The sequence below is a fragment of the Emydura macquarii genome, unplaced genomic scaffold, assembly GCF_026122565.2.
Source record: "Emydura macquarii macquarii isolate MOO-44397 ecotype Brisbane River unplaced genomic scaffold, CSIRO-AGI_Emac_v2 contig_2768, whole genome shotgun sequence".
NCBI lineage: Eukaryota > Metazoa > Chordata > Testudines > Chelidae > Emydura > Emydura macquarii.
In genome coordinates this window covers 42175147-42187264 of record NW_027132905.1, presented here as the reverse complement: position 1 = coordinate 42187264, position 12118 = coordinate 42175147, and the positions used below count along the sequence as shown (strand labels likewise).

Here is a 12118-nt window from a genome sequence, read left to right as displayed (position 1 = left end):
TTTTGTTTAAACAAAAAAAGCTTTTATTGAAAACTAATTAGGAGTCTCTGTACAAACCCCACCCCTACATGTACCAGGGGATTGGTCACCTAGCAAAGAAGGAAACAAGTATCCCATGGTTATTGCACAAGACTTCTTCAGAAGTGCAGCATCTAGGGGATTTACTGAATTAAAGCTTCAGTCTTTGCCCCCTTGACCAGAATTACCCTGCTAGACTGATTTACAATACAAGAATTACCAGACTGGTTCAGTCTGCAGGAGCCATCCAGGCATGTCCTTCCACCTCTGAACAGGGACTGTAGAAACAAACATTCATCTGATGTAAACAGGCCCAACTCCACTGAATGCAATTAAGGGATCTCACCTGCATCTCTGGCCCATATATAGAGTTTGCCATGTTACTGCTTGGGTTTTGGAATCCAATAGGAATAATCCCCTGCCCCTTAGCTGCAGTTTTGGTAAACTGAGGTGTTTGCTAAAGGTCCTGTTCCCTTTCCCCATGTCCTGTTTCCTTCTCAGGCTTTGCAGAGGTTATTTGAACATAGCAACAATACCATTATACAGCAGGGCAAAAACCAGCAGCTGCACTTCCAAATATCCATACAGTTTTTATAGCAGATTGACTATTTCAACTAGTATAAAAACAAAAAACAGAGCTAGACAGACATTCATGCCAGAAGTTAAATATCGGTTGGCAATCTCCTCCTGTAGTCCATGGCATGTGTTACCATGGTAGTGTTTCCCCTTTCCAGTCTAGGAAGGAGCCGTTGTCTTTTTCACTGAGATTAGCCAGAACTGAGAGGATACCTGGGATAGCTTCTTGTACCTGCAAGGGAGCCTAGGAGGATCAAGATTAAAGAATTATTAGGAGTATCTTTGGGGAAAAGCAAGCAATAGAATTCTACTTAAAAGGTATGCAAGAGGTCCCTTAAATCTCATTAGCTAGAAAATTGTATTAAGGCAATTGGCTCTTCAGCGCCTTCAACAGTTACAATTAGTGTATTGCAAGAGTGAACTAGAGAACCAGTGTATCTCAACACCTCAAAATACAAGGTTGGTCCTACTTTTAGTTTTTTTAAATTAAAATTGTGTCTTGATGTCACTAACCATGTTTCCTCCCATGTCAGTTTGAATCCAGCCTGGGTGCAGAGAAATACAAATAATTCCATCCGCTTTCAAGTCTGCAGCAAGACACCTGGTGATCATGTTCAGTGCAGTCTAGAAGAGTGAATATGGTACCTATTAAGTATGTCAGTTTCACATATCAGCTTTGAGGTCTGGAAGGAAGGCCAATCCAGTTAACACTTTGTTTCCACCCTCCCCTGCCCATTTCATGAGTCAGGGAGCAGTAGAAAGGTCACATCCAGAAGATGTACTTCACACAGTGTACTTCAGTCTCCTCTCACTTAGAAGATGCTAGTCAAGAGTAACTCCACAAAAAAGTCAATGGCGCTAGATTGGGGCAAGTAAGAGAAGAATCAGGTGCCAATCTTTTGGTCAAGTTCTGATGGATCTAGAAACGTTGGACACTCACATGGAAGAGTGTTGTAAATATTTTTGGTCTAGGCTTCTGAAAGGCTGTATTTATTCACAGACCCCCAACCCACTGGTATCTGATCACCATCTGAGCATTTAAGAGAAATGGTAATCTCTTCCTTCCCTCCCATCTACAGGAGGATGAGAGTTCAATGGAGCTACTTGGTTTGTGCAGTCACAGTTGTACTGAGGTGTCTGAAGAAAGAGTGAAGTTCCATTTAGTTCTAAAGTATCAAGGTCCTAGAACATTAGCAGTTGACAAGAGGTGTGTTGTTGAGTGTGGGTGGAGAAGGGGAGAGGAGGAATGTCTGCCATAGGGGAAATGTATGTCATGTAACCCAAGCAGACAGTATTATATTAAACCCATCCTTGAATAACACAAACTAATACCAGATCAATTACAGTCCCTCGATGTATAGATGTTAAAAACCCTTATATCTTGATTAGTGTCAGCATTAGAGAGAGACTTCCACACCTTGCAATCAGCTTAATATTTACCGTATTGACCACCTTGCTGAGATTAGACAGAAGCCTTACACTATGGCCCATGGGTATATTAGGTCTAGGGAGGTCTCTAAAGGATGCTAGGAGCATTTAGAAATGGAGTCTTTTCAAAAGAGTATTGACAAGGCTCTTAACTGGATTGTATAGTGGCTAGCAATTAAGGACAGCATGTTCCGTATTCCTGATGGAGAACTGAGATATCAAAGGGAGCTTGTGCAGAAGTGAGGAATAGAACAGCTCTTGCTGGTCTTATTTTATACTGATTAGCGAATCTTTACCTAGTAGTCAAGTCACCTCATACAGCAAATAGAAAAGCTAGAAATAGGGGTTCATTCTACCAGTTTAGGATCCCTGTTAGTGCAGAGCATAGCATTGGAGAATACCCACCTTTGCTATTCTATAGGGATAGACTTTGAGGAACATCTCATTTGCCTCGACCAGTTGCATGGAGGCAGCAAGCGATGACATATTGATAATGGCTGCTCGGTGACAACCCATGCTAGTGTTCAATTGGGCTGCCTTCCTCAGAAGGGGTAGAAAGGCCTGTAAGAGAAATATTTAGGTTTAAATAAAATGAAGCCTCTGTCTCAGCCTGACCGAGACCAATTTGGGATTTAAAAAAACTGTTCTATTAAGAGCTGAGTGCATTACAGCCATGACAATTTTATGCTACTGTCTGCCTTGCAGTGAAATCGACAGACTAGTAGATCCTCTACTGAGCTAGTTAATGATTTATGTGAACATTAGAACCACCCTTTCATTCACATGAAGGAAGTGGCTTCTTGATTTAATTCTTTGCTTATTTACAGTTCCAGAGTCTGCTCAGGACCCAGCACTGTGGATCCTTGAAGCGATCCAGAAAGACACACAAAGTACTCTTGTGCCACAAGACAGGGAGCTTTGCTTACCACAGAAAGGCTAGAAACTGGCTCTGAGGAGGTCAATCCTGTACTGTTCATTGCTCAAACCAGAGGGCATGATCAAACTTTGCGTGGCATGTATCACACACATTGGGCTAAGGCTGGGCTTACTTGGCTAACTGATGTCTCTCCAGACTTGTTTGATTAAGAGCTTTGAGACTCAGCATTAGCCAGTGACCATGCAGTTCAACATTAGCTTGCCTCTGCAAGAAACACCAGGCTTGTACAATGCAAAGAGGCACAGCTGGGGCTCATGAAGAGATATATATGGGCAGAACATGAAGTAAAGATCCCTTTTAGTCTCCTCCCCAAAGTAAACCCATGTCCCGGTCTTACCTTAGTGACCATCAACTGAGCAACTGTGTTGGTTTCATAAATGGTGAGCATTGTTTCAGCAGTGACTTCTTCCAGGGAAGCAACCACATTGATACCAGCATTGTTAATGAGGCAGTTCAGACCTTTGTCTCCCAAGATCTCTTCCACTTCCTTGACTACTTTCTGTATGCTGTTTTCACAGACCACATCTGCCACAGGGAGGAAAGGGAACACCAGCAATAAAGTGGATTCTGCATGGCTATACGAGCCCATGTACCCAGTATGGGCTCAGAATGGAAAGCCACTGCACCAGTCTGGCTCAGGTTACGTTTAGGAAATACGCTTGGGTGGAAATTTTAGTCCCACTGCAATAAGCACGGAGAGAACATTTAGGCAAGAGGAACGGACAACGCAGACCATGTTATCCCACGTCCGTCTTCCCTTTAATGAAGGTGGGAAATAAGGGCTTGCTCACCCCAGCCTGATACACATCTGGTCATGGATGGCCAGTCCTGGTGCTTGATCTCTCTCACAATTTTTCTTCATGCTTAGCAGGGGGTGTGTGCACCACAATGTCATGCTTGTCACATTGAGATCAGGGCAGGAGGAGGAAGTGTGATCTCAATCCAGCACCAGGACTGGCTCTGTGTGATTGAATACAAGCTAAAGAAGAGAGAAGGAAGAGAGAGAGTTAGGGTCCTGCCCCCTCCCACAAAGCCGTTCCACATAGAGATGAAATCCAGACAACGTGTAGATCCAAACTCTGAGGTTGTTTGAATGTAGAGTTTTGCTTCAGTCCCTGTCTAGTCAGAGACTGATAATAAGTTGGCAGGCTTTAGTCAGAGGTGGGGAGACAAGAAAGTTCTCTTCAATAGGCAGTAGTCAGATGTTAAAAGTGGTCTAGAAATGAGTGTCAGTTAGATGTATACAGCCTGTAACAGACAAGTAAACTAACCCTGAAAGCCAAGTATTAGCACTGACCATTTCTTGAACACTAGAAGAAACCAGACTTCCATGCAAGAGTTAGAAGTCTGCTCAGTACCAGAGATCTGGAGAATGGATTTAAGTTATTAATAAAGAAAAAGACATGACTTCTCATCTTGCACCCCCATGTCTCAAAAGACACCCAGCCTTGCTATGGTAGCATGTGCTTCTGTTTGTTTCGAGGCCCTTTCACTCACCAAGCTGGAGTAGTTTGATGTTGCTATACTGCTTGCTGAGCTGTTGGAGTTCCTAGAAACAGAAGGAAAATTTGAGTTGTTGTGTCTTGCCTGCCTGTGACTATTGCTCGGTTTTAAGCGGTGCTGAGCACTGCAGTCCAGTTAGCTTCCATGGGAGTGGAGTGCTGGCCATCTCTGAGAAGTCAGCCACTTAGTAAAGCCACTAGCAGTCCCACACCATGAGGGCGCCCTGGTTAGGTTCTCCACTGCAGAGCATGTATGCAGCTAGTCTAACCATCAGATGGAACACCACTGGTGAGTCCATCCTGCAACGTCCTGAGAGCAGGACAACACAACTGTTCGTGCGTGCAGTTGGAGGATAGACATTACACTGCTCCACACTCTCAGAGTCAGCTACTGAGTTACATGCCCAATTATAAAATAAAGAGTACGGTCATTTAAGATTAGGGTACTTCTGTGCTGGCATTAGCCCAGAAGAGCAGCACTAGTTTAAGTGAGGGGCATTTGATATTTGAGAACATCAAAGGGCAATGATTGGGAAGCTTCCTTTATTATGCATCTTCCTCCCACCAGCTTTAATTCCTTCTCTGGATTTAGAAGTGCAAGATTTCAAGTTGACTATTCTTTTCAGTTACATGCACTACAATTGTGTTCTCTCCAAGGCAGTCATGGTGAAATTGAAGATTGATGTTTAACTGTCTAGGGAAACAAGGAGGAATACAATTGCAGTAGTAGCATAGCGGCCACTAGACTGTCAGATTCAGGTTGATAGATCCTGGGAGAAATACTTTTACTTGTAAGCCACAAAGCTGAATGTAAAAGCCCAGCCAAATTAAACAGACAGGATGGGCTCTTCTCAGTCTTATTCCAGAGACTGAATTCCCACAGTGACACAGGCATTCCTGGAAGGTGTGGGCAAAGCCGCATAGGAGGTGGACATCTACAGCAAGTTCACTCATTTAGGAGCCCTTCTGGAACAAGGGTCAGAAGAGCATTTTCCGAGAGTTGCGTGGTTAAGGAAAAAGACTACTTCTGTTCTCAGAGGAATTTAGAGAGTCTATTTTCGTTCTGCCAAGAACTACTAAACACCACAATTTTGATACCAGAGCTTAACATTCTCCACTATCAGCTACAAGTTCATGCTTACAAGACCCAATAGGTCTCCCTTCTCAGGGGAGATGCCGAGTTCCAGTTAAGGCTAGTTCGTTACCTAGCTTGGTTTAACTAGAGGTGGAGGTCAGAGGATGCCTGCCTGCCACATGGTGGGATCTGAATGCTAAGCTCTGCCTACAGGCTGCTCAGTAAGTCCATACAATACAGTGAGCTAAGCCTAGTGCACTCCAGCAATAGGACTTCTGAGAAAGTTCTGAGCCCCAAAAGGCCAGAGATATTTACATCCTAGCATTTATATCACACTGGACCAAGGTAGTAAATTCATAGCATTTTATTCCCTGCTTGAGACATCAGTGGAGAAACCATCTCTCCTGGGCCTTAAAATGGAGACAGAATGACAGGGTCACAGCACCACTTATTCCATTATAGCTGGCATTGAATCCTAGTGACCATGGGGTGGTTCTTCCTGGTACATCATAATTCAAACACAGCAAGAAACAGTGCATTGTGATCACTTGTCCAGCAGCTTTCCAATTCCTTCATCCTATTAAGAGTCCAGGAAACAGAAGCCTAATTCATGGCCTGGTAAGACGTGTCAGTGTATTTATGAATTAAAGCCACAAAGCTTAGAGATACCATTAACAGAGGACCTCTAAAACGAAGCTAAGTACCATGTATGTGCACCTGTAATGAACCCCTTGGTAATGGGCTAAGAGTAAATGTGCAGTGTCTTTAATCTAGGAGTCCAGCATAAGTGTACTATGCCTCTCTTCAGAGAACATCTTTACTCATTCAGGTATTTAAGAGGGCTGCATTGTTGATGGAAGTGTGTTTAAACATACTTGTGCAAACAAGTTACTCGTGCAGTCCCAAGGTAAATGCATTTGGAGGTAATCAGGATACTAGATTGGAACCTAGGAATAACAAAGTTTCTCTGGGTGCATTTTTTTTTTTTTTTTTTTTTTTTAAATACATACACACCCACCCACCCACCCGGATTTACAGGAAATTCTTTAAGCAAAGAATATTTTCACTAGACGGCCATCAGAAAGACTGCAAGTTGCTGTTGGGTGGCCTGTGTTAAACAAGCTGGTACTTGCCATCAGTTTGATTAGTGATTGACTAGTTTGTGATTGACTAGTCTACACTTAAAGCTTACAGGAGCACCGATACAGCTGTGCCACTGTAAGAGCATTCATGTAGCCCCATGATGTCGAAGGAGAGCGCTCTCCTGCCAACATCATACAACCACCTAAACGAGAGGCAGCAGCTACGCTCTCCTGCCAACAGAGCACAGTCCACACAAGCACTTATGCCAGAAAAACTTGGGTCATTCAAGAGTGTTTTTCACACCCCTGAGCGACAACATTTTTGCCGGCATAAGTGCTAGCGTAGACAAGACCCGAGTCACTGGAGGAGAAGTACCCCTGGCTATAAGCTGACAGGTAGTGTACATAGAGGAAGGAACAGAAGATGATCAAGCAAAATATTTAAGTCCTCAAGACAGGCTTTTAAAAGTCATTAACCAGCTTCTTTCCCACCTTTTCAGGTGCATTCTGGAAGCAACTCAGGCATGTCGTCATTGGATTTTTACAAGTTCGGATTAGGGGCCTTTCAGACATTTTCTACATGAACTCACCCTCTATTTTAGGAAAGGACATTAGGGTCGGACCATTCTAGTTGCATTCAGTAGCATTTTACACCCACTTTTCCACTGGTGTGACTACACAAATTGCAGGACAATAGAGAATCAGGCCCTAGGTGGGGTTTTTTTTTGTGTGTGTATGTCTGATTTTTCCCCCATAGACTTACTCCATGGGAATAATAAAGAGCAAATGGCTTTAATTCATAGCCAGGTTTAAGTGAAGTAAGAAAGCCTTTGGAGGGGCAGGCACTAAAATCTTGCTGGTTAAAGCAGGAGCTTCAAGTTCAAAGCTTAACTAAACAAACAGAGCTAACCCCATTGATGGTATTTGAGTGGGAGGTGAGGAAGAGAAGATCATTAATCCTATTGTTTCTCTGCTCACACATGCTTAATAAGAGCTCATAGGCAGCATTAAAAAAAGTTAACAAATCCTTTGCACTGTCGCCAAGCCCCAATTTTATCATGAATTTGCAAAGTTAGGGGTTTCTTAAAGCTCCAGCTGTTGAAGTCACAGGATTGCAGGAGAATCTGACCTTTCATTGAAAAAGGGAGTTTCTAGCGCTCTCAGCTGCAAGGAGAGAGCTCAGAAGTCCAGAGGAATGCACTATAAAGGCCCTGCTTTCTACCTGCAAATTCAGGTTTCAAAGTCTTGTGCTTTTCAGGAGCCCAACTCAGGATTTATGAATGCTTAGGGCTGGCAATATTGTTCTCTTAATTTCTGAAAAGCATAGCTTCTGTTTTCCCTTGCTCTATAGGGTTTCAGAAGTCATCTTTTAGCAACAACCCTCAATGGTGTGAAGGAATATTAATTTCAAGCCATCTTTAGAGGGGATTTATTATTTGTAATGCTCAGATCCATTTTTCTTCAACTAGCAGCCCATGTGCCAGATCCAGCCTGCAAGGACTTATTTCCATTTGGCCCACCACCTGGTGCCAGCTGTTCCTTCCTGTCTCTTGAGAAGCAGCAGCTAATCAACGTGGTCCAAGGTCACACAAGGTAAAGCCAGGAATTGCATCCATGTCTCCCAAGTGCCCTCACCACTAGACCATCCTTCTCAGAAAGATGCAGGAAGGCACACACCAGACAGTCTCCAAAGTCAGCCAAGAGCAGAACTTGACCTTGTAATCAGCAGGTGGAACTTGGGTTGAAGGACTTATTCCAAAACACAAAGGGCAGATCAGAGAGATCCACTGTGAAGTTATTCCCCAGGGCGGTCCCCTCTCCCTTCCTGTGAGTGCAGGCTAGGCAACAAATTGTTACCCCCACTTGGAAGTCAGATACCTCAGAGCTAGGATTAGCAATCACTTGCAACAAATGAAGTCTGGAGAGTTCCTGGAAACACAAGTCAAGTCTATACCCACAACATTGCAATGAATAGGAATGCTGATTGAAGGGGAAGAGGGGAAATTAGTGAATTAGCTGAGCAAGTTTCAAGAATACAGATTTAAGTCTACAAATGACTCCATTTGGGTAGTGATAAACTATCTGATCTCAACATGAAAGGTGGGGACGAGGAGTTTAAAAACCACACACAAACACACACAGGTGGGAACATCAAGGGGGAAGCAAGACTGAAATACAGCAAGGCATTAAAACTCCTCTTCTAGCTGAAGGAAAGCAGCATCGACGAAAGGCAAGGGAATCCGTGAAGCAATGCAACAGAAAAGATCCAGGAGGACAGTGCTAGTAGAGGAGGCTTTCAGGAATCCGGGGGAGCTGGCACAGTCAGGGATTTACCTATCCAGGATTGAGAGTCAGATGAATGAGGGAACAGGGTGGCTTTGAGGGAAGTTTTAGATGTTGCAGCTGTGTAAGTAGACTGCTTTTCCAGATGTGGCTTCCAGCTAACAAAGGAGTTCTGTCCTCAGCGCTGGAATGTACAGGAGCCATATGAATGGTAGTATTCCCTGTTCATTTCATTTTGGATCTCCTACCCTTGAAAGAGGACCAGTTACAAGCTCTAGTCAAGTCAGTAGCGCCCTAATGCATAAACAGGACCTTTTGGCTTACGATGCCGCCCCACCTCAGAGCTCATTATTGTAAGGGGTCACATAGCCATTTGCATCATCAAGAAGTTGACATAGTTGACTCAATCCCCGGTTTGCATGCAGTTACACAACTTTCCATCTCCCACACCTAGAGAGAAGCGAGGTTGAGAGCATCAGATGGCTGCTAACCCATCTCCCCAGAGCCCATTCTCATGACTCCAAGACCTCATCAAGCCAGCAGCAAAGAAGCTTTGGACTTTTTTTTTTTTTTTTTTTTTAATGACACCATGTGATCAGGACCTGAGATTTCCTGGAACCTCCCCTGTCAACAATGGCTGAGAGGGTTAAGGAGTGATCAAAGACAAGGGTGGGGGCGGCTTCTCCAACATGCCCCAGAGCAGGGTCTCTGAACCTTTCCAGACGACTGTACCCCTTTCAAGAGTCCGATTTGTCTTGCATCCCCCAAGTTTCCCCTCACTTAAAAACTACTTGCTTACAAAAATCAGACATAAAAATACAAGTATCAGTCCTAGCACACTAGTACTGAAAAATTGCTTACTCTCTCATTTTTACCATTCAATAGATAAAATAAATCAAGTGGCCTCTACATTGTACTTACATCACAGTGTATAGCACACAGAACTGTATAAACAAGTCATTGTCTGGATGGAATTTTAGTTTGTACTAACTTCGCTAGTGCTTTTCCTGGAGCCTGGTGCAAAACTCCGGCAACATCTAGGAGTTGATGCATCCCTGGAAGCCCTCTGCGAACCTGGGGGAGAACTGCTGCCCTAGAGAGCAGGTGTGCAAACTGCAGATGCAGCCAATTTGCACTCGCAGTTACAAAGGTTTATGATCAAGCCATTAGAGGGGAGAGTCCTACGCTGCTGGTAAGAGGAGGGTGTGTGTGGAGAAGGAAGATTCCTTTTAAAAGCCCGTCTCTAAATGTTGAGCTGTTCCCTACCGTGTAAATCCTGACTACATCCTCCTCCCCTGGGGGTGTTCAGTTCGCTGAAGCGGCTCCCCCCGACTCCGACGCCCCTAGGTAACAGAGCCGCCCAGCAGGCCGGTGGTTCGTGCCGCCAGGGCTCTGCTTTGTGCGGTGCTGAAGAGTCCAGCGTGTTTCAGAACACGCTCACCCCACCGGGCCCCGCAGCGGGGACCGGCCCCACTCACCCCCGCCAGCCCCGGGGGGAACGGAGAGGCCTCGCTGTAAGTCCCACAGCTGCAGCCGGGGCAGAGGTGGGGAAGGCCCCCTGTGCACCTGAACTAACCCCCTCAGGTACAGGCAGGGCAGGGCAGGGTAGCTGGCCCCTCCTGTTTTACCTGCGCCTTCTCCGGGTAGCGGCACGTGGCGAACACCCAGTCCGGAGCCGGGCTGGCCGCCGCCAGCCCCCGCACCAGTCCCAGGCCGATGCCCCGGCTGCAGCCGGTGATGAGCACGGAGCGGCAGCGCGGCTGAGCCATGCTGGGAGCGGAGCGGAGCGGACCCGGAGCACTGACTGCAGCAAACTGCTTCCCGCCGCGCCTGAGATCGCGGCTCTTAACCCAGCCCCCGGGGGGGCGGGACCGGGCCTCGCCCTGTCCCAGCCCTACCAGGGCCTCTCACCTTCTAGCTGCCCGCTCCCAGGGTCCCACCCTCACGCACCAGCCGCTAGTCCCCTGCTCCCTCATCCCATCCTAGGTCTCGTCCCCGAGCTGCCCCATCTCGCTCCCCACACCACCTCCACCCAGCCCAGCCCCGTTCCCCGCCCAGCCCACCTCCTCCTCTCTCCACTCTACTCTCGGTACCTCCACACTAGAAAGGGGGAGTCGATTTACAGCCACTCCAGTAACTGCTGCCTAGCTGCATGTCCACACGGCCCTCCTGGGGTCGGCCGTGCCCGTCCTCACCAGGAGCGCTTCCCCCCCTCCCCCCCCCCGAAGAGAGGGGCAGCTCCCTACCTGGAGCTTGGCTGCCCCTCCCCTCTGCTCCCCGTTTCCTGCCAGGAGTGGGGGAAACCACCCGGGGCTTTCTGGCCCCCACGGAACAGTGTCCAGCTATCCTGGCTTCTGGGCCCCCCCTCACCAGCTGCCTGCCAGCAGCTGGCAGCCTGTCAATTTCAGGGCTCACCCAGCCTGAAATTGATAAGGCCACCCCTCTCTTGTAGGGAGGCAGTGGGGAAAGTGGGGGGCTGCCCAGGCTTCTTGTCCTGGCTCCCAGCTGGGGGAGAGGAAGGGGATCCAAAGCCACCCAGGTTTCTTGCCCTGGCTCCCAGCCCGGAGCGGGGTTCAGCCGCCCAGCTCTCCAGGGGAGCAGGGGGCAGCTGGGCTCTGGCTGTCTAGCTTTCTTGTCAATTTCATGGCTGCTGCTATGATAGCCACAGCTGATGTGAGGGAGGCAGTGTCTAGGTGGACACCGCATCATCTTAAGGACAGGGACACACAGACATAAGGCTTATGCCTCTCATGCAGGTGGAGTTATGATGCCGGTGTAGTAGGGAGAAAGGCTGTAGCATGCACACTGACATAATTAGGTTGCTTTATGTCAGCCTAACTGTGTAGTGTAGAGCAGCCCTGAGGTTCCCTCCCCAGCCTAACCCTTCTCCTGTCCACTTTCAAGCCTTCATCTCATCCCACCTCTGATAGGCCCCTCATACCATTTGCTCCCCATCCTGCTTCCCAAGGCTTCCCTCCCACTCCCTTCCCAGGCCACTATCCCATTCACCCCCTGCTCCCCCATGTTCTCCCCCAGGCAGTGGAGTGAGATGAGGGCTCACAATCATTCTAACCTCGCCCTAGAGAGTGCTCCTCCCACCCCCATCACATTCCGCAGAGCTGCCATTTCTGGCCTTTAGCCCTTTCCAATGGGAGCCCCTGGGCTGAGAGCACTTGGTCAAGTGTAAAATACTCAGGCTGAAATGTAAGGAACATAG

At 47.0% G+C, this 12118-nt stretch overlaps 1 protein-coding gene across 1 annotated transcript; it reads right to left on the bottom strand.

Annotated features, from left to right (window-relative positions):
* LOC137165796 (C-signal-like) lies at window positions 1-10731 on the bottom strand. Its single transcript, XM_067567245.1, has 6 exons — window positions 10530-10731; window positions 4457-4508; window positions 3297-3484; window positions 2428-2583; window positions 1108-1218; window positions 1-838 (listed from the first exon to the last, which is right to left on the bottom strand). Exons 1-6 carry the CDS (start codon window positions 10668-10670, stop codon window positions 725-727), a joined length of 762 nt encoding a protein of 253 aa, XP_067423346.1. The 5' UTR covers window positions 10671-10731; the 3' UTR covers window positions 1-724.
* Window positions 10732-12118: the final 1387 nt, after the last annotated feature.